This window comes from Thunnus maccoyii, chromosome 6 (genome assembly GCF_910596095.1).
Source record: "Thunnus maccoyii chromosome 6, fThuMac1.1, whole genome shotgun sequence".
In the NCBI taxonomy this organism is placed as follows: Eukaryota; Metazoa; Chordata; class Actinopteri; order Scombriformes; family Scombridae; genus Thunnus; species Thunnus maccoyii.
In genome coordinates this window covers 16906187-16925174 of record NC_056538.1, presented here as the reverse complement: position 1 = coordinate 16925174, position 18988 = coordinate 16906187, and the positions used below count along the sequence as shown (strand labels likewise).

Below are 18988 nucleotides of genomic sequence, written 5' to 3'. Positions count from 1 at the left end.
GCCTGAAACACAACAGATGCAACGATGACTCCCAGGCACTGGCTACCAACCAACAATCAGACAAAACTCACTGTAATAGTCCAAATACTTTCACTGCTGTCTTTTGAGGTTGGAGAGCCCCAGGATGTTTTCCTTTGAGATGCTCGTGCATAGCAGTTGTGATGCTGTGGTAGTAATTTCAGTTTTACGAAGCATGCAGAGCACCATTTTATTAGGTCTCTTTAAATAATTCCCACATTTTTGACAATGGGGTTCAGGCTTTTTTGGATAAAGTCTCATTTTCAACACACCCAGGAGCAGGAACCACCATAATTGAGGATGAATGTGAACAGTGCGACGCATCGATGCATTCCACATAAATCAATGTATTTACGTAATCGATGTAATCTATTATGTTGACGCGTCAGTCCAGCCTTAGTCAGATGCTTCTAATTCAATTACGGCTAAAGGGTCAGGAGGTCAAATTGTATCCTTAGTAGAGAATTTATTCACATTTTATGGATATTTTTGTTGTGAAATATACTGTCAGTTTATGCTATAGGTAAATAATACTCCCAGCTTTGATCTATCTATGACCATGGCCTGTCTCTTGCATGATTATTTGTGTAATGTGACTCTCATGTGCACTGCTTGTGTCACGTCAGTGCTGGATACCCAGTAAGGGGGCAGGATGCAGCACAAGAACCATGACCAAGGCCACAAACCATTACTTATTTACAAGCACTCAAAGAGACAAAGAGATTACAGACACTTAGTCTATAGACAACACAAGGGTCTTAGTCTTCTTCTAAACTCTGCTCTGAGAAATTCATGGAGTGAAACCACTGTCATCTTTTCGCTAGGCAAGTTGGCAAAGAAGAAGCAAGCAGTGATGTGAAGTGGATGTTCTGAGTCAATTAGAGGGAGTTAGGGAAATAGAGAAGCATAAGGAAAAGAGAACAAGTTAAGAAAAGGCAGTTCATGTGACCATGTGTAGAGAAGTGGATCTCTCTACACACAAACCTGTACAGGCCAAAGTAACACATTACAATTGTGTGTGTTGTACATAGTGTTTAAATATTGAAATAGTCATTTCACTTTTACAAATTCACATTTTGTTGGTTCCAAGTCAGCTATGCTTTAGAAAATGAACCATTTACACCACATAGGTTTATGTTCATTCATGCTAAATATTAAACTAGTCGCTTATTTAACATTAGCCTACAAACCATTCACCCAGCTACAAAATAATTGGTCTCAATTTGCATTATTGATGCCTAGCTACAGTTTGTTAGCATTGATAGCTCACGGGGGACAAAACAAACATGCAGTGATTAACATAATTGAATAATTTGGATTGGGATGTCCCAAGTGCAGGATATAGTAGCTACTGTGTGTCTCTGTTAGTGTGTGTTGATCCTTATGGAGCATCTTGTCGCATAATTAAACATATTAATACAGTAAACATTTTCTTTCGACTGGAAATTGAACATCTAAAATTAAAAGTCCTGTACCTTCATTCTTTAAGAAATGAATCCATGACCTCTGTGTCCCTTTGTTATATGACACAGATAATAACGTATGCTTTACATCAAACAGTAACGAAATCAAAAAACAAAAAAATAAGCAACAAGACAGGAAGCAAAACATAGAAGGAAGGCAACAAAATTTGCAGCTTTCTCCTCAGTATTTCTGTAAAATGTTGAGTGGAAAGCACATTGTATATATTATATATTCTTTGTTTCATTAGACAAGTGGAAAGCTCACAGGAAGACAGCAGATAAAAAAATACATGTAGGAGGATTTGATCTCATAGGCAAGCAAAGGCAAACATGTGGCTTCAGATAAGATTTAACCACTCAACCATTCCTGAGCACACATTTGTCTTTGTTTCAGACATATTTCACAGGAAACTACACAAAGCAGTAGCATATTGCACACATTGCACACAAATTATCTGAATGTAAACATAATGGCAATGGAGATTTATTTCCTCATCTTATCCAGACTCCAGAGAGCTCTAGTGTATTATACTCTTAAATCCAAAATGCTTCATATCTTTACAACATCACCTCCTCAAGGCAAGATCATAATTTACTTAATTTCACAAAATCTCAACAAAGTGGGGGAGCTGTGGTTGGACTTGGCACAATGCCCAGCATTTGCACAGTCCATATTCATATTATTGTTGCATTTTTTAAACTCCAAATAGGTATTTAAAAAAACATTTTTCAATGTTTTGGATGATTGCTATTTGCCCTGAGAGTAGTTAGCTACAGTGTTTGGGTAGATGTTCATGGTATAGTGAAGTTGATAAAGAATTGTTGACATCTTGTGATGCCGTGGAATGGATTGTTGTAGGGACTGTAGGGAAGGCATGGGTCTAAGTTGGACCAAATAAGCTCACCTCCATTGTTAGAGGTATTGACCATGTGTAGTAAATGCAAATATATCCAGCGTTTAACTGACTCAGTGGTTCTAAGTACATGAGGGACATCACTTAGATCAGTCAGCAGAGTAGTATGCAATTTCTTAATGAAGAAGTGGGGTATGTTCCCTCACATTATTGATGCTGTGTAGCATAAACAAGGGGTTCCAACTGATTTATGAACTTTTGATAAGCCAAACAACAGAGGATGAATGGGGTGGCTCAAAATTGATTTTTCACAAGCTCATGACCCCTTAATATAAAGCATTGCCTAACTGTCACCTGCCAATCACAGGTTATGGCCTGCGAGTTTATCTGGGGATACCTTTGTGGGTTCTAACCAACAGGTTGGGAACCACTGATCTGAGCTATAGAATCAGTAGATTACTACCTTACTAAGTATAATTTGAAATGAGTGGACATTTGGTCATTACATCATGTAGGTTCAAGGACATCATCATAAACGTCTAGTAAACTTTAAAAAACGTATTAAATTTGAAAGGATCAAAATAATTTGTAGGACAACTAAACAACTTTGGACTACTGTGTGTTTGTCACAGAATATGGCTTGAGATTGTAGTCTGCTTCTCCTGTGATGACATTTCCTGCTAGGGCTGTGCAATATGATGATATATATTGTGTGACGATAGACGATATCATACTCTATTGTTTATTTCATGGTGACACAAATCACACTCTTTATGACAATGTTTTTCATCATTCTGTCCATCTTTTGTGCAGATTACATTGATAAATTAGTCTTCTTGTCTTTTTACACGTGAAGCTTTTATTGCACTTACAGTTACGTAACAAGTTTAGTTGTCACCAACTCTCCACCACTGTCTGTCTCTCCTCTGCTGCGCTGCACACACACGGAGGGCTCAAGACCGCCCGTGCTGAGAAAGAGCAGAAAGCAGTGAGACAGTGACCATAAATGACAGCAAAACGCAGTAAAGACTGTCTTTATTTATTTAATTTCAGCTCAATATGAGAGTAATTAAATTTAATCCATGCAAAGGATGGACAGACAACGGTGGGGCAGAGGGTTTGGAGGGGGGCGCATGGACTAACTATTTATTCATTGAATTAAAATGTGCTATATCGGGTTGGATATCATTATCAGGATATGAAATGACCTATATCGGGACATGAGATTTTGGTCATATTGCCCAGCCTTATTTCCTGCTCAGTGTCAAAGGCCTGAAACCTTCTCACAGGCTCTCAACTTCTATGTTAATAAGGAAACTGAATTTGTCTGGCGTTCTGGACCTCTGCCATCAATGAGTCTGTATTAAATTGCCTGTGGTCGCTTTGAGAACGCGTGATCTGGGCCCATCTGCTACATGCTCATCGTTCTTCAGTCCCGTTATAGCAGTAATTAAAACAATCAAGATGTAAAAGTGAACCATGGGGAGTCCTTCTGTGTGTCAGTATGTGCTTGTGGCAGTTTGTACAACCCTAAGTTTTACTTTTTTTTCTATTTTCTTATGCATGGTTTTACCTTATTTTATTATACCTTATCTTTACTACCAGCCATTTCATCCTTTTATGGATCTGGCTGTCATCACTGAAATGCTAACCAGTTATTCTCTAATTGTTGTTTACATTTCTCCCTCCCTCCCTCCCTCCAACCCTTCACTCATCTGAACCCTATTGTTCCTGCGATGCTGGCACTTGTATTTGCTCATTTGTAGAGAAAAGCTCCTGTGCATATTTATGTAAAAACCCTGTCTTTGTTTCTTTCTGTTTCCTCTTTCTCATCTCACTCTCTTCTCCCAGATGTTTCTGGTGGCTTTGTCCTTTGCCTATTTTGCAAAAGCTCTGTCGGGGAGCTACATGAAGAGCACAATAACTCAGCTGGAGAGGCGCTTTGACATCCCCAGTTACCTAATAGGTGTCATTGACGGGAGCTTCGAGATAGGTGAGTAGGCCTGCCAGTCACTGCTGTTATTTTGTTGTTCTGTTTGCAGCCTCTCTGTCATGGGCTACCCTCCCTTCACTCTTTCTGTCTTTGGGATGGAAATATGAATGGGTCACAGAGGTATTCAGGCTGCAGATAAAGGATTCATCAGGCTTCCAAGAAGAGGACAGAGGAGTGTGTGCGTGTATGTGTGCGCATATGTGCGTGGTGAGTCACAGTGTCGAGCAGGGACATAACAGGCTGTAAGCTTTCTTCTTGCTGTGGACAGCCAGACCACAATTTGTAAGCTTTTGTCATGCATTAACATCTCTGTAGTATTAATTTAATCTCATTGTATTTCCTAGTTATATACATGGGAATCGACTGGCATTTACCAGCTTTTATCTAACATGTGAATCAGCTCAAAGCAGATGAAGCCTTCAGGCGAAACCAAAAATAATTTGTTGTGTAAGTGCAACACAAACTTCCAAGCTTTGTGCAGAAATGTATAAAATATCACAGATTCAGTAGGCATATACGTTGACTGATAGACAACAAGAAATTGCAGCACAGAAATGCCAAATATATGTGATTTAGAAACAGTTTTTTAGGGTGCTATAATCCCAGGTCAGCTGAAAATTGAATGATGTTTGGAAACCATGGAACAGAACTGATTTATGAAACAACTGCTACCAGAAAATCAAAACATTTATCTATGCTGTATCTATTCTTGTTTTGGTCATGAGGGGCTTGGCTATCTACGCATGTTTTTAGTAAAAGCTGGGAAACACTTTGGAAAAACTGCCATTTTAACACAGAGCTAGCACACAGACAGACACATTCATTCTTACATACTTTATACATGCTGCTCATTTAGCACTTACAGTTAATGTAACTATATGTGTTTGGAATGTGGGAGGAATCACAACTGGACAAAAGTCACAGTCACAGTGAAAAGGACCAACACCAAGATTCAAACCAGTGGATTCACACTAGGACTTATATGTTATGAGCCAGTCTGCCACCCATGTTACCATGTTTATATCTCAACCTAAAGGTGGGAAAGAATTGAAAGTTTCCATCCATCCATGATTTTCAACACATTTATCCCCACTCACATTGGGTGAGAGATGAGCTATGCCTGGACAGATTCCCAGACAATTTTAGTGTTGATGTAATTACACTGCTTAAACAGATCCATCCTTAAGTAAATACAGACAGGTGACAAATTAAAGGAAAAACTGGTACATTTCTGATGGGAGCGGCCTCTTCCAGGATGACAATACCCCCATGGGCACAAACAGTCACTGATAAGTTTGATAAGTATGGAAATGATGTGAATCATATGCTATGGCCTTCACAGTCACCAGATCTCAACCCAATTGAACACCTATGGGAGATTCTGGACTGACATGTTAGACAGCACTCTCCACCATCATCATCAAAACACCAAATGAGGGAATATCTTTATGAAGAATAGTGTTCATCCCTCCATAAGAGTTCAGAGACTGTAGAGTCAGTGCCAAGGCACACTGAAGCTGTTCTGGCAGCACGTGGTAGCCCAACACCTCACTAAGACTCTTCATGTTGGTTTTTCCTTTAATTTGTCACCCATCTGTATATATACACATTACTTAATCAGTGGTGGGCAAATGGTGGCCCACAGTAGAAACCCAGCCCTCCAGCAAAAATATTCAGCCCCCTAACAAAAGCTGAAGTTTTCACTTTTGAATTTTACATGATTTTTACTGTAAATTAAATCCTAACACATTTTAGAAACCACCTTGTTTAAATTGAACAAAATAAACAAAACATATTGAAAACATAAAGGCCTGCATGTCCACTATACCTGTAAAACGCTGAATCAATGCTGAAAGAAACTGGCCTGTCAATGCCACAGGAAATACAATCATGGACATACACTTTGAAATGGTTTTGTGAGGAAGAATATAGGTGCTGTTTCACCTGATTAATCACTAATAATAAACATTAACATTACTGGCACCACTTGTTAGACCTGTAGTACTGTTAGCTTTAGCGAGTTGAAATCATAGAGCTGGTAGCAGGATATCATATAGGATAAAAGTTTAAATTATTAAACATGCAGCTAGTTAGTAGATCTGGCTTGAATCTCTACTGTACACATGCAACAAATACATATTTTAAGTAACCGCTGGCTAGATTGTCCCTTCACCAGTTTCTAGGTCAGTTATGTAAAGCGAGTCCATTCAACTGAAGTGTCTCTTGTAGGTTATAAATCATACATAGCTTGCAGAATGAGATGAGACCCAAAGAGACATGATTCAAACAAGATAAAAGTTGTCATCCACTATCAGGCAATCTACTTCAGCTCTTTTGCTGTCAGGTGGGAAGTTTGATAGTGAAGAATAATTAACATTTTTCTTCAATAAGTGTGCGACCTGTTGATACTCTGATATAAGTGGGGTTGTATCTGACAGCAAAAAAGGATGACACCTTTTACACCGTCTGAGCCAAATACCCCAGATCTCTTCCCTTCCATCCCTCCATCTCTCCATCTCCTATGAAAGCTGCTTCTCTCATGTGGCCTAGGCAACAAGATTTTCCTATAGGACCGTTGCCGGGGCAACATAGAGGCAGAGCAGGGCAGCATGAAAGAAAAGAGGAAAGGGCAGTGCAAGAAACAAGAGAGGAGAACAGAGCAGGGGGAAGACAAGAGGGGAGAAGAGAAGCAGGAGAGGAGGGAAATACAGAAAGGAGAACAAAGAAGACTAAAGGAGGTTGATAATTATGAATGAGCTCAGCTGATTGGCCCAAAGCTGTATACACATGCTTGTACGTACTATGTGCTGCATGAAATCATTCCTAGCATGTTCCAGACCTTAATTGCTGTATTTGATCTTGATCATCACACATACTGTATATCAGAATCAAATAGAAGTTTTTCTAAAGGATCAAAAATCTAATTCACTTCTCCTGACGTACAGTCACTGTACTTGTGGCTTACTGTGCTCTGGCTGTCACAAACACTGTAATTACATTGTAGAATACTATGAAAGATATAAATACTTCTAAGAATTTCTTGTTACTGCTTAAAAAGGTTACTCCCCCCACCACACACATGCATGGCAGTTGAAGAATTGTTGGAGGGTTTGACGTCATCCCATTAAATGAACCTTTTCAATAGTAAAAGGTCAGGCAACATGGCATAAGATTATCTTTCTAGGCCACCTTCTTTACAATGGAGTCACTGGTCGTATACAAAATACACTACAAGGTGACAATACAGGAGGGTCCCACCCATGATTGTTTAATTTTTATGCCATCTTATGCATTTGCTGCTACATGCGGTAGATAATAAATAATCTTTTGGAGGATGAAGATAATGTGTCAGGTGTGAAAGCACAACCTCATCTGTCATTCAAACTATAAACAACAGTCTCATGCTCAGTTTTCAGAACATCATTGTTTGGGTATACTATTGTAATGTTATGTACTGTATGTATATAATGGTTATATACTGCATATATATTGGCACATATGGAAAATAATTGTTTGGTGTAATGGTTTTGCAGGTGTTTTTAGCTTTACTGTTGTAGATCTGCAGCTTGTTTTGCTACAACAAACAAGTCAAAAGACAAGAAATCAAAGCCTAATATAATAGCATGAATGTATGTGGTTAGCACACAGAGACACATCTGGATTATGTACAGTGTCAAAAGATAAAACAAGGTAAATAAGACAATGTTCTCAAGCGTAGCAGTCTGCATAAAGTCACTAATGTTTCTGTCCTTTTCTCCATTCCAGGTAACCTGTTGGTGATAGCTTTCGTCAGTTACTTTGGTGCTAAGCTCCATAGGCCAAAGATCATTGCAGTAGGTTGTGTACTGATGTCCATTGGCACCTTCATCATTGCTCTGCCTCACTTCATCATTGGACGGTGCGTAAAAAGAGCCAGTGGGCCTCACTGTTATTTGACGTTTCATTATAATTGAATACGGGAGTTTCCGACACATTCATAACCCTAACCCTAAGCTGCATCAGTTGATTTGACAACCATGAATTTTTTTTTTTTTTTTCAGAAATTTTGTAGTGAAGCTGTTTTCCCATCTATCCATGTGCATCTCATTCCAAACAATAATAAACCAAATCATATCCACAGGAAATAGAATTATCATACATTGTAACAGTAACCAGTAGAGGAAGTCTTATTGATACAACATGAACATGAAATACATATGATGCATGACAATGAATGTTCTAAGGGCCATGATATGATATATTACTTTACCTAATACAACATCCAGCCTATACCAGGTCAAACAGCCCATTACTTTGCTGTTCCAATGAGTTTTGTAGATGCTTCAGGATGGTCACTTTTCCAACAGGGATTCCTTCACTGACACGTTATTTATGAACATTTTGTAGCCTACAACCAAGTAAAATGATGATTTTTTTAACAGTTGTATTTGTGTTTTGTGTACAGCTATGAATTTGAAACATCGGTGCGGTGGGTAGTGAACTCAACCCTTAACCCCTCTCCATGTCCGGTGGGCTCACCAGCTGACCTCACCCAAGATGGTAAAATACCTGACGTTCCAGCTAAAGGTGTGTGCCAACACAGATAAATACACACACACACTAATGTAGACAAGTATGTTTACTCACCTTTTCGTCCAGGTTGTGAGGGAGATTCCAACCTGTCTATGTGGATCTATGTGCTCCTGGGAAATGTCCTGCGGGGGATTGGAGAGACGCCTGTTCAGCCTCTTGGGATCTCTTATATAGATGATTTTGCAAGCGAGGAGAATGCTGCTCTATATGTTGGTAAGAAAAACATCACTTAGAAGTAGAGATGCACTGAAAAAAGTAACCAGTGTATAATTGATGATATTAAGGCTCTGTATTTACATTTCTAAAAAGGGCTCCCTTGACATCATAAGAAAATTCACAATAGTACCATAAACACAGCATGTTTCCCAACTATGCTGCACATTTTTCAGTTTATATTTCTACATGGGGTAACAAGAGGTTATCGTTCTATGTCAGACTGTCACACACACTTAATTATATAATTTTTACTAAGGTCAAATCAGTGAAGTTTACCACTGTTAACTGTTCAGTAGATATTGCAGGTAAGGTCTCAACTTTTATAGTCATAACAACAGGTATTGTATATGGTCTAAAAGGTCTCCATGTTAACCATTGTTTTAGAATTGTCCATGTGGCCCACATATATTAATCTATCTCTGCTTGTATTATTTGTATATACTTTTGTGATTTTATGTAGCTTTGTTTTTGGTTGACAGACTTATGGACTTATTCAGTGCTGGGAAGGGGCCCTGTGAGGTTTTCAGTGAGGCACTTGTTGTATGTTGAAAATAAGCTGTTGGTGAAAGGTTAAAAGGACCCAACTATAAAACTGAAGGATAATTGCACACTGAAGAGGGCAGAGCCTTTATTTTCCTCTGTGCTAAACTTTGACATTGAGGCTGATTAAAAGGAACAATCTAATTAGATCTAATTACATTTTCCAATTGCTCCATTATACTGTAAATAAACAAGGTGGATGTTACTTATTTGCACTGTGCATTATCTACAGTATCTCAGTTCTCAATTCAGATGTCTCAAGTACTAACCTCTGTGTCTGTTGTGTGTGTGTCTTTGGATTTGTTTATCATATCCTAGGCTGTGTCCAGACCATTTCGGTGGTTGGACCTGTGTTTGGCTATCTACTAGGCTCACTTTGTGCCAAAATCTATGTGGACATTGGATTTGTGAAAATGGGTGAGTTAACATATGACTACATTTCTAAGCATTCTAGGGCCAGATCATTATGTAAATTTGCAGACTGTCTAGACACATTTGATGTCATGAAACCTTCATCCATGACTCACAAAGAGCTCTTGTTACTGGATTTGGAAAACATTTATTAGGAAACATTTGTTCATGTCCTTACATTTACATGTTGTGTTAATGCTACTTGCTGGAAATGCTTAGTTAAGTGAAGAGATAACATAAATATTAAGTGCAACTGTCAATTTGTTTTTTATTTACATGTGAAAAACAATGTAATATTAGAGAGTAGAATACGTGTGGAGAAACCCTGTGGTTCCTACAATTCTGCTCATAATACGTCCATAATGTCATAATTCATGTTTATGCAACTCTACTCTGTTGGAGCAGTAAAGCAACCAGTGCTGTGACAGTGAACATGCGTAATACCCTAAAAATATATATTAATTTGTGACCTACAGTGGGTCATAGCCCAAACACTTGAACATAAAAATTCTGATATCATTAAAATGAGCATTCTCTCAAGGACATAAATACATAGTTCTTTCATAAAACTGAGGCACGATGTTATCAGATACAACAGCAAGTACATTACATGTGATTCATGCACATCTCAACGAGTCAGAACAGGTGTACAGGATTACCATCAATTAGCTAATGAACAAGGGCAGGCGAGGGAGAGGAAGAATAAAGCCCTGTGATAGGTTACAATCAAGTAGAGTGCTGCAGAGGGAGAAGGAGAAAAAATAGAAGACAAAAGAAAGGTAATGGAACAAATGACAGAGAGAGAAAGTGGGATGGGAAGGAAAGTAGCTGGCAACAAAACAGTCAAAAGAGAAAATGGAGAGAAATTGAGGTCAGGGTGAAAACTGACTTATTAAAAAACGTAAGGAGACACAAGTGTGCTTCTCCTGCACTAAATCTCAGTTGGATAAAAATAACTTCAATGTGTTTCTTTTTCCCAATAGATACAGTACTGTGCAAAGCTTTTAGGCACTAAAAGTAAAGTGACGATGCTTTCAAAAATAATGCCATGAATAGTTTTTATTTATCACTTAACTTCATACAAAGTTCACTAAACAGAAGAAACCTAAATTAAAGCAATATTTAGTGTAAGATCGCTTTGCCTTTAAAACAGCACAAATTCTCCTTAGTACACTTGCACACAGTTTTTCAAGGTACTTGGCAGGTAGGTTGTTCCAAGCATCTTCCCACCACATCTTGCTCCTATCTCTTCACGTAATCCCAGACTGACTCCATGATGTTGGGAATAGGGCTCTGTGGGGCCATATCATCTGTTGCAAGGCAAGGCAAGTTTATTTGTACAGCACATTTCAATAACAAGGCAATTCAAAGCGCTTTACATAAAACATAGAGAGCATCAAGACAGAATATTAAAGCAACACTAGGCAATATAAAAAGACATATAAATGCAATTGGAAATAAAAATAAACTAAAATAGAATGCAGGACTCCTTGTTCTTCTTGTCACTGAAAATAGTTCTTTATGACTCTGGCTGCGTATTTAGAGTCATTGTCATGCTGCAGAATCAATTTGGGACTGATCAGATGCCTCCTTGATGGTATTGCATTATGGATAAGAATCAAAATGCCTAAATGCAAAGTGTGCAAAGTGTAAAAATTTTGCACAGTACTGTGTGTGTATATATATATATATATATAAATATATGTATATATTATTAGCAATGGAGTGAACGTATTGGACTGACAAATCTATAAATAAGAATGAAAAAACATCTACTGATTGATTGAAAATAAGGCTAAAATGAAACAGATGAGTACCTACGTAAAATCTCTTTGACCTGACAAGGGTCAGAATTGATTTAGTTCTGTGAGACTTTTCATTTCAGAAACCTGTACTCAGTGCTTCATCTTTGCATCATTTCATCTGGTTATCAAATTACAGTGGAGAGAGAGAGTTGAATGGGCTGTAGAAAACCTGTTGAACTATGTATTTGTTTGAAAGAAAACTGATATCTCACTATGAAGTTGTCCCACTAAACCATATAGGATCTGTGTTAAACCATGAGCCACTAATATGTGCACCCTATTTTAATTTTACTTACATGAACACTGATTAACTCTCACCCTCTGTACCCCCAACACAGAAACCATCACAATCACCCCAGCTGACGCTCGCTGGGTTGGGGCCTGGTGGCTGGGCTACCTCATAGCTGGGGTCATCACCCTACTCTCTGCCATCCCATTCTGGTTTCTGCCCCGCTCCCTGCCCATGTCAGGGCCCCGGGGCCCAGAAAGACCAGAGCAGACAAGTTTCATCAAAGACTCTCCCCTTATGAAGCACAAGTACCCAGCAGACGAACATACTAGTTTCCTAGAAATGGCCAAAGGTAAGGATGGATGTAGAGGCTCAGACATATGATTTTTAAAACTTGCTAGAGCTGGAAAATTATGTTCTCTGGAAATCCAGTCTGTGTATTAAAAGCAACAGAGACTGCATTCATTTTCCTCTGAAATGTGTCATTGTTCTACATTCTTAAACTACTGCGAAACAGTAGCTTAGACTTTATTTAAAGTGCTAAGCCACTATAACAGTAACACATTAGAATCATAAAGTCAGCAACAGAGATATTACTTAAGATAGCTAACATTAGCCATGTTAGCCACCAATTTTTTCTTTGTAATATTAAATATTAATTACTAAATAAGCAACAATCAAAGTTAAGTTTGGAGAAACATCCCTAGTTATTATTCATTAAGAGTTTAAAAGTTAAAAAAAACTCAGCTTATCTGCTTCATCAGGACTTGTGGATGTGGTTTGATCAGATTTAAGTGACAGCGACTGAGCAACATAAGCAACAACCCCACTACTGTTACCATATTTTGATTCAAATGTTGCTCAACTTAATTGATGACTCTTGATTGATGACAAAAACAGAAGTGCAGAAATGTCTCACAACTGTCCTAACTTTGGCAGAAAATGTTGTGTTCATGTAGGATACCACCACTGATAGTAAGTTGCTTATTTAGAAAATACATTTTCAGGGCTTTTAAAGCCACTATGTACTGGGTGAGTGCCTTTTTCAAATTCTACACTTTGGCTTTAATTTTGTCTTAGTGTCACAAGTCAGTACTCCTTATGCCACCTCATACACACAGAAGGGGAAATGTCATATCATAACAGTAATTAGAGATTATGTTACAGTCAGCCATCACTCTTATATTGATAACCTGTACCCTATATTTAACATTTCTGGACAGATGTGTTTTTTATTCAGATTATTTTCCCTCCGCAGACTTTATTCCAACCCTGCGAACTCTGCTGGGACACCCTGTGTATTTGATCTACCTGTGTGTGACAATCATCCAGCTGAACTCTCTTATTGGCATGGTCACGTATAAGCCGAAGTACATTGAGCAGCACTTCAGGCAGTCTGCGTCAAAGGCCAACTTCCTGATGGGTATGGTACATGTGCTATGAATATTTCACTATGTCACATTAATTATTTGTGTATTACAACCTGGAAAATCAGCACGATAGACCCAGGAAAGGCTTTTGTGCTGTAAAGATTACACATTTAACATGCTTATTATTCTGAAATAATGTTTGCTTTTGATCTGAGTGCTTTTGTAATCATCTCTAATGTGTCCACTGGTCAGCATTTAGTTTCCAGTTAATTTATGGTATTTTGCATTTGCTGAATGAAGCAGGGAAAGTCTTTTGGAGAGAGGATATTGTTAAAGAAAGGAGCACTGGGTTGGTTATGCTCTACTTCAGCTGATTAATGGTCACAGCTGCAGAGACTGGGGCTTTGTGAATATGAAGAGTGCTTTGCATATTAAATGAAATTTCTAATGAAGTTGATAACATAAGATGAAAGTATCTACGTACATGTGGTCTCATCAAGGGAGATGCCTGCATTGACCAGGCTGGCTGCATATGAAAGAGAATGCAATATTACTGACCAGTGCTAATGACATGGGTGTAGATAAAAGACCTTCTTCACATTGATGTTAAATTAAATTTTTCCTCTGAAATAGTCTCAGAAGTTAACTTGCATGCAGTATTAAGCCAAGCTTTAATACAATATTAATCTGTATTGTCCGTCTTCCTTCAAATCCAGATTTAGCCTTTAATGCAGCATGCATTTTCATTTAATATTGATCCAGTGTTTTGCTGTTTACGTTCATTTCAGGCGTGATCAATATCCCGGCTGTAGCACTGGGGATGTTTTCTGGTGGTCTGCTGATGAAGAGACTTAAGCTGAACATCATGGGAGCAGCCAGGTTTGCCTTTGGCACATCTCTGATTGGTTATATCCTGTCGTTGTTCTTCTTTGCCATGAGCTGCGAGAATGCCAAGGTAGCCGGGGTAACACTTTCATACAACAGGTTAGTCACAAATTACATGCTGTGTCTGGGCTACTGTTCAAATACCTAAATACCTCCTTTTTAAATTAAAATGTTGGTAAGGAATATATTATTCCAAATTCAAAACATAGTGCGATAGCTGCACCTTGTCAGTTTCTACTTCTAGGATTGTGTAAGTACATCTGGTATGCAAACAACAAAATGCAACTCATACTTTTTTTGGTGATCATTCATGATTAATGTGACAGTTAAGTTAAACTAAGAGGGAAGATGTAGACTGGTATCTAGGCAGAATTGGCACAAAATTGGTAAACATTTTGTTTCCATGGGGGGGCACTCATGAAAGAACAGCCTGAGAATTGCCAACAGAACAAGCAAGAACATGCCAGTAGGCAATCACAAGCACCAAGCACAATCACCCAGCCAGGCATTACAGACCAACAAAGAAAGAAATCATCCCCTGTGGGTGCCCAATGCACAGCTGTGTCTTAAAACTGAGTTTCAACACCAGACACAGCTGAAGTGACACTGCTGACAAAACACTAAAAGCTGCCAGACGGGTGCGATGTGCCAACACTGCTTGTGGTAAATAACATTTTCCAATTCCTAATGCATGTTAAGCCTGTACTTTCATAAATGAGCCAGCAGCTATCAGTTCACTTTACATTTTTACAATACATAGTTCACAGCACAGAACTCTATGACGCCCCCCCTCACAGGAAATAAAAATAATAATAAATAATAATTGTAATATTGAGTTATCCTACATCATTTATTTATTGTTGAGATGTGGCATTTAGGAGAGAAAGCTACGTTAACGTAAAATTATGACCTGCATTAATTTCTTTATTCATTCAGTCACTATAGCTCTACACTGTTTGACTCTGAGGTAAAATATCAGCCAAAAGCTACTGTATTTCTCTTAAAAAGTCCACTTTCCTTTTTTTCCCACCAAATGTGTGTAACAATATCTGCTGGTAATGTAATGTGCACTTTGGTCTACAATGGTATTTATTTTCCTAATGCTTTACAAGTATCATGGTATAATCCAAAAGTTAATAAGCATTGTAACTGTTTTCCTGTCACAACCCTGTTTTACTGTTAATTGATGATAAAACAAAATCTACACATACAGTATAAGTGTAATGCTCACTAAACACAGCATATTAAAAACAAATATTTTCCTTTCATTTGTACTTCTATCTTGCTATCTTCCTTCCAGCATGGAAGGGGTATCTTATGATAAACACCCCGTGTTCACCGCCTGCAACTCAGACTGTTTTTGTTCAGCGAGTGACTGGGACCCAGTCTGTGGAGAGAATGGCATCACGTATGTTTCTCCCTGCCTTGCTGGCTGCAGCAGCTCTGCTGGCTCAGGGAAAAACACTGTAAGTTGGCAAGGTACTCAAATTATTAAAAAAATTATTACACACAGAAAAATAATTTATGGTGGTAAATACCTTAGTAGTGTGCAGGCTGTGGTAATGTTAAGAAGTCAATATCAGTCTGCACAGCTCTGGCAGGTTCACAAAATTGATATATCCCTACAGCTGAATGTTATGCTTAAATAGTGCTTAAATTGTATATATATCACACTGTTGTTTATGTTTGTGCATTTATTTATTCTCAAGTGTGATATTTCCAGTCTAAATGATTAATCTGTCTCAACTATAATCTCGTTAACATGAAAAATAAAGGCTTTAACACAGGAAAGTGTAACTGTACACCTTTAATAAATTACCTTTCTGAATTATTTAATTGTCTGATTGGTTTGATAGCATAATCTTTTGGATTATGACAATGGCACATTTTTGAACTTGAAAAATAAGGAGTTGAAGTAGATATAGTAGTCCAGTCAATCTAACTCAAAAAGGGCCCAACCAAGAAGAAATTGCAAAAGTAACGTTATAGTTTTTATTGGTCCTAATACCTCCTGCATCATACATTAAAAGTATACCTTTATGGATTTAGTGGAACATACTTTTTTCAAGGTCAAAAGCAAAGTTTCAATATTTTAGAGTAGGTAAAATGGTGTTTATATTGGAGGGTCTGTGTATACCTATTCAACATACTTGGTGTCTTTTCCTAAGTCATTTCCTGGTTGATGGAGTGCTGAACACCCCACTGGCAGTGAAAACTTTTCAAGTCAAACTGCCCGTCTTAGCAAGCTATGCTGTAGACTCGGAGGATATGTCAGAGTTGACTGAAGATGAGACCATTGCTGATGACAGCGAGGAAACCATGCCAAAGACTTACCAGAGGAACGAGCTGAAGTCTCAGATCTGTATGACAATGTTATGGCTGCCACTGCAACCAGGACAAATGCAAGTGAACTACTCCAGATCATAGCCCAGCATTTGGAGGCAGAGAAGACAACCATGGTAGATCACGAAACAGCAGCACTCTGGCTACAGTAGATGGAGATGATGGATCTTGTCCGTGCATTCATCAGATTGGAGAGAACTGGAAATTGAGATCGGCACCTTGATACCCTGACAGACATGATGCCATTCATAGCCGCTTCTGGACATAACTTGTATATAAAACCGTTGAACATATACCTCCAGAAAATGTGCCAACTAGAAAAAACGCATCCCAGAGTTTATGAAAGATTCCAGGAAGATGATCTGCAAGTTGTCCATAGGTCAGATGAATACCAGGCTGGACTCTTCCCCGAACTTTTAATAGAACAAGCCCTTATGCAAAGTATGAAAATGACTGGAGGACGGACATGGAGAAGGGTTATGTCCCTACAACATCTGAAATCAACAATGCCACGCAGGAACTGGCAGGGGTAAATTATGAAACAAGTGAACAGCACAAGGACCTTTCTGCATCAAGATAGGCAAGAGACAGTGCCAACACTATAAAAATTCTTAGTCTGTTAGAGTTGCAAAATCCATTTGCCGGGTATGAACACCTTAAACACTTAATCACCAGTGTGACAGCCCATGAGTGAGTGTGGACCATTCAAAAGAGGTTAGTAGAGGGGTCTTAAAAGACAGGGTAGGGAAAAAGGTGACAGAAAATACATTCAAGAAGAAAGCACATGCAGTCACCATGGACTCCAAATCCACAGTCAAATGGTACAATGAAGAAGTCCGTATCGATCCACAGCTCTTGTTTCAGAGACTAGTGATTGCTGTGACACAGGCAGATGAGTTAGCTGAAGCCTTCAAATACGAACTCTGGGGGTATCCACCTGCCCTCTTCAAAATGAAAATGGTGCTTCTCCCAGCAAACAAACCCCAAATTGCAAAAGCAATATAGAAATGTGCCTCATGATGATGTGCCAGAAAGACATATCCTGTATGTCTTAGATAGAGGGGCCCTCCTCCAACGACTACCCTGGGAGATAGAAAAGACATTCGCGGCAATAGTGGAAACTTGCATTGTTATGTTGGTAAACATTATGGGCAATCAGTGGTGATCGTGTTTGATGGGTACAGAAGCCAGCTATCTACGAAGGATGGTGCCCATAAAAGGATGAATACAAAGAATGGCTTGAAGATTTCATTCACATCAACCATGACACTGAGGTTGAAAAAGCAGGAATTTCTGTCAAATGATGACAACAAACTTTAAACCTGTTGGGGGAGGGACTAAAATTTGCAGGGTTTGGCATTCACAACGCTCAGGGAGATGCAGATGCGCTCATAGTTCAAACAACGGCAGTGACAGCAGCATTTAAACAAAGACTGTCCTTATTGGGGATGACACTGACCTCCTCATTCTTCTGTTACACCTCTATCAGCAAGGAGAGAGGTACTTCATGTCTGTACCCAAGAAGTCGTCTTTGAACATTGGGCATGCAAGTGGTGTGTTGGGTGAGGGTGTTAGTAACAACACCTTATTCCCCATGCCATGTTTGGCTGTGATACAACATCCAGAGTGTTTGGAGCTGTGGCTGATTTGAGAAAGCGACTCGTTAAGAGTACAGGCCAGCATTTTTCAAAAACAATCTGCTACCAAGGATGAAATTTCTGCTAGAGGGGAAAGGGCAATGATACTAATCTACAAAGGTGGAGAAACAGATTCTCTCAATGACCTCAGGCTGAAACATTTCCATACTAAGGTGAATGACAGCGAAATGGCTATCTACATTACATTATAAATTATACGATGGCTTTGAATATGTTATTTGAATGTCCCTAGGAATCACATAAAACCTTGAATTAATGCTATTGCAATTTTCCCTGGGTCAAACCCCAGATTGACTGGACTATAGAGGGTATCTAATGTATAGTTAATGAAAATGATGACAACTCTGATGTCCTGGCAGGAGCTTAAACCATAGAGGGTATCTGCTGGTGCCTTTATTTAAACTGTCACGTATACTATGAATGATGGAAATAAGCATTGTTGGTCATTTTTGTTTCTCACCTAAAAGAGGGTAAAATTATGAAAATCTTAAGGATATGGGGATCTTTGTGGATCTGGAATTTAAAGATGTTTCATCTTTGAACTGAAAGACAGTGAAGACATTTAACACTTTAAGTTAAAATTCTGACAATACGCACTGATTTCCACTAGCACACGAGTGTTTGTGCCTAT

At 38.6% G+C, this 18988-nt stretch overlaps 1 protein-coding gene across 2 annotated transcripts in view; it reads left to right on the top strand.

Annotated features, from left to right (window-relative positions):
• LOC121898586 (solute carrier organic anion transporter family member 1C1-like) overlaps nt 1-18988 on the top strand; it is a 41629-nt gene that overhangs the window by 15884 nt on the left and 6757 nt on the right. Inside the window, exons 3-11 of one of the 2 annotated variants that reach the window (XM_042413796.1) lie at nt 4187-4328; nt 8094-8226; nt 8773-8867; nt 8967-9113; nt 9975-10073; nt 12211-12453; nt 13360-13524; nt 14260-14455; nt 15657-15822. In XM_042413796.1, the coding sequence (XP_042269730.1) occupies nt 4187-4328; nt 8094-8226; nt 8773-8867; nt 8967-9113; nt 9975-10073; nt 12211-12453; nt 13360-13524; nt 14260-14455; nt 15657-15822 (1386 nt within the window). Of the gene's footprint in view, nt 1-4186; nt 4329-8093; nt 8227-8772; nt 8895-8966; nt 9114-9974; nt 10074-12210; nt 12454-13359; nt 13525-14259; nt 14456-15656; nt 15823-18988 lie in introns of both variants that reach the window. The other variant, XM_042413795.1, reaches the window with a different exon arrangement.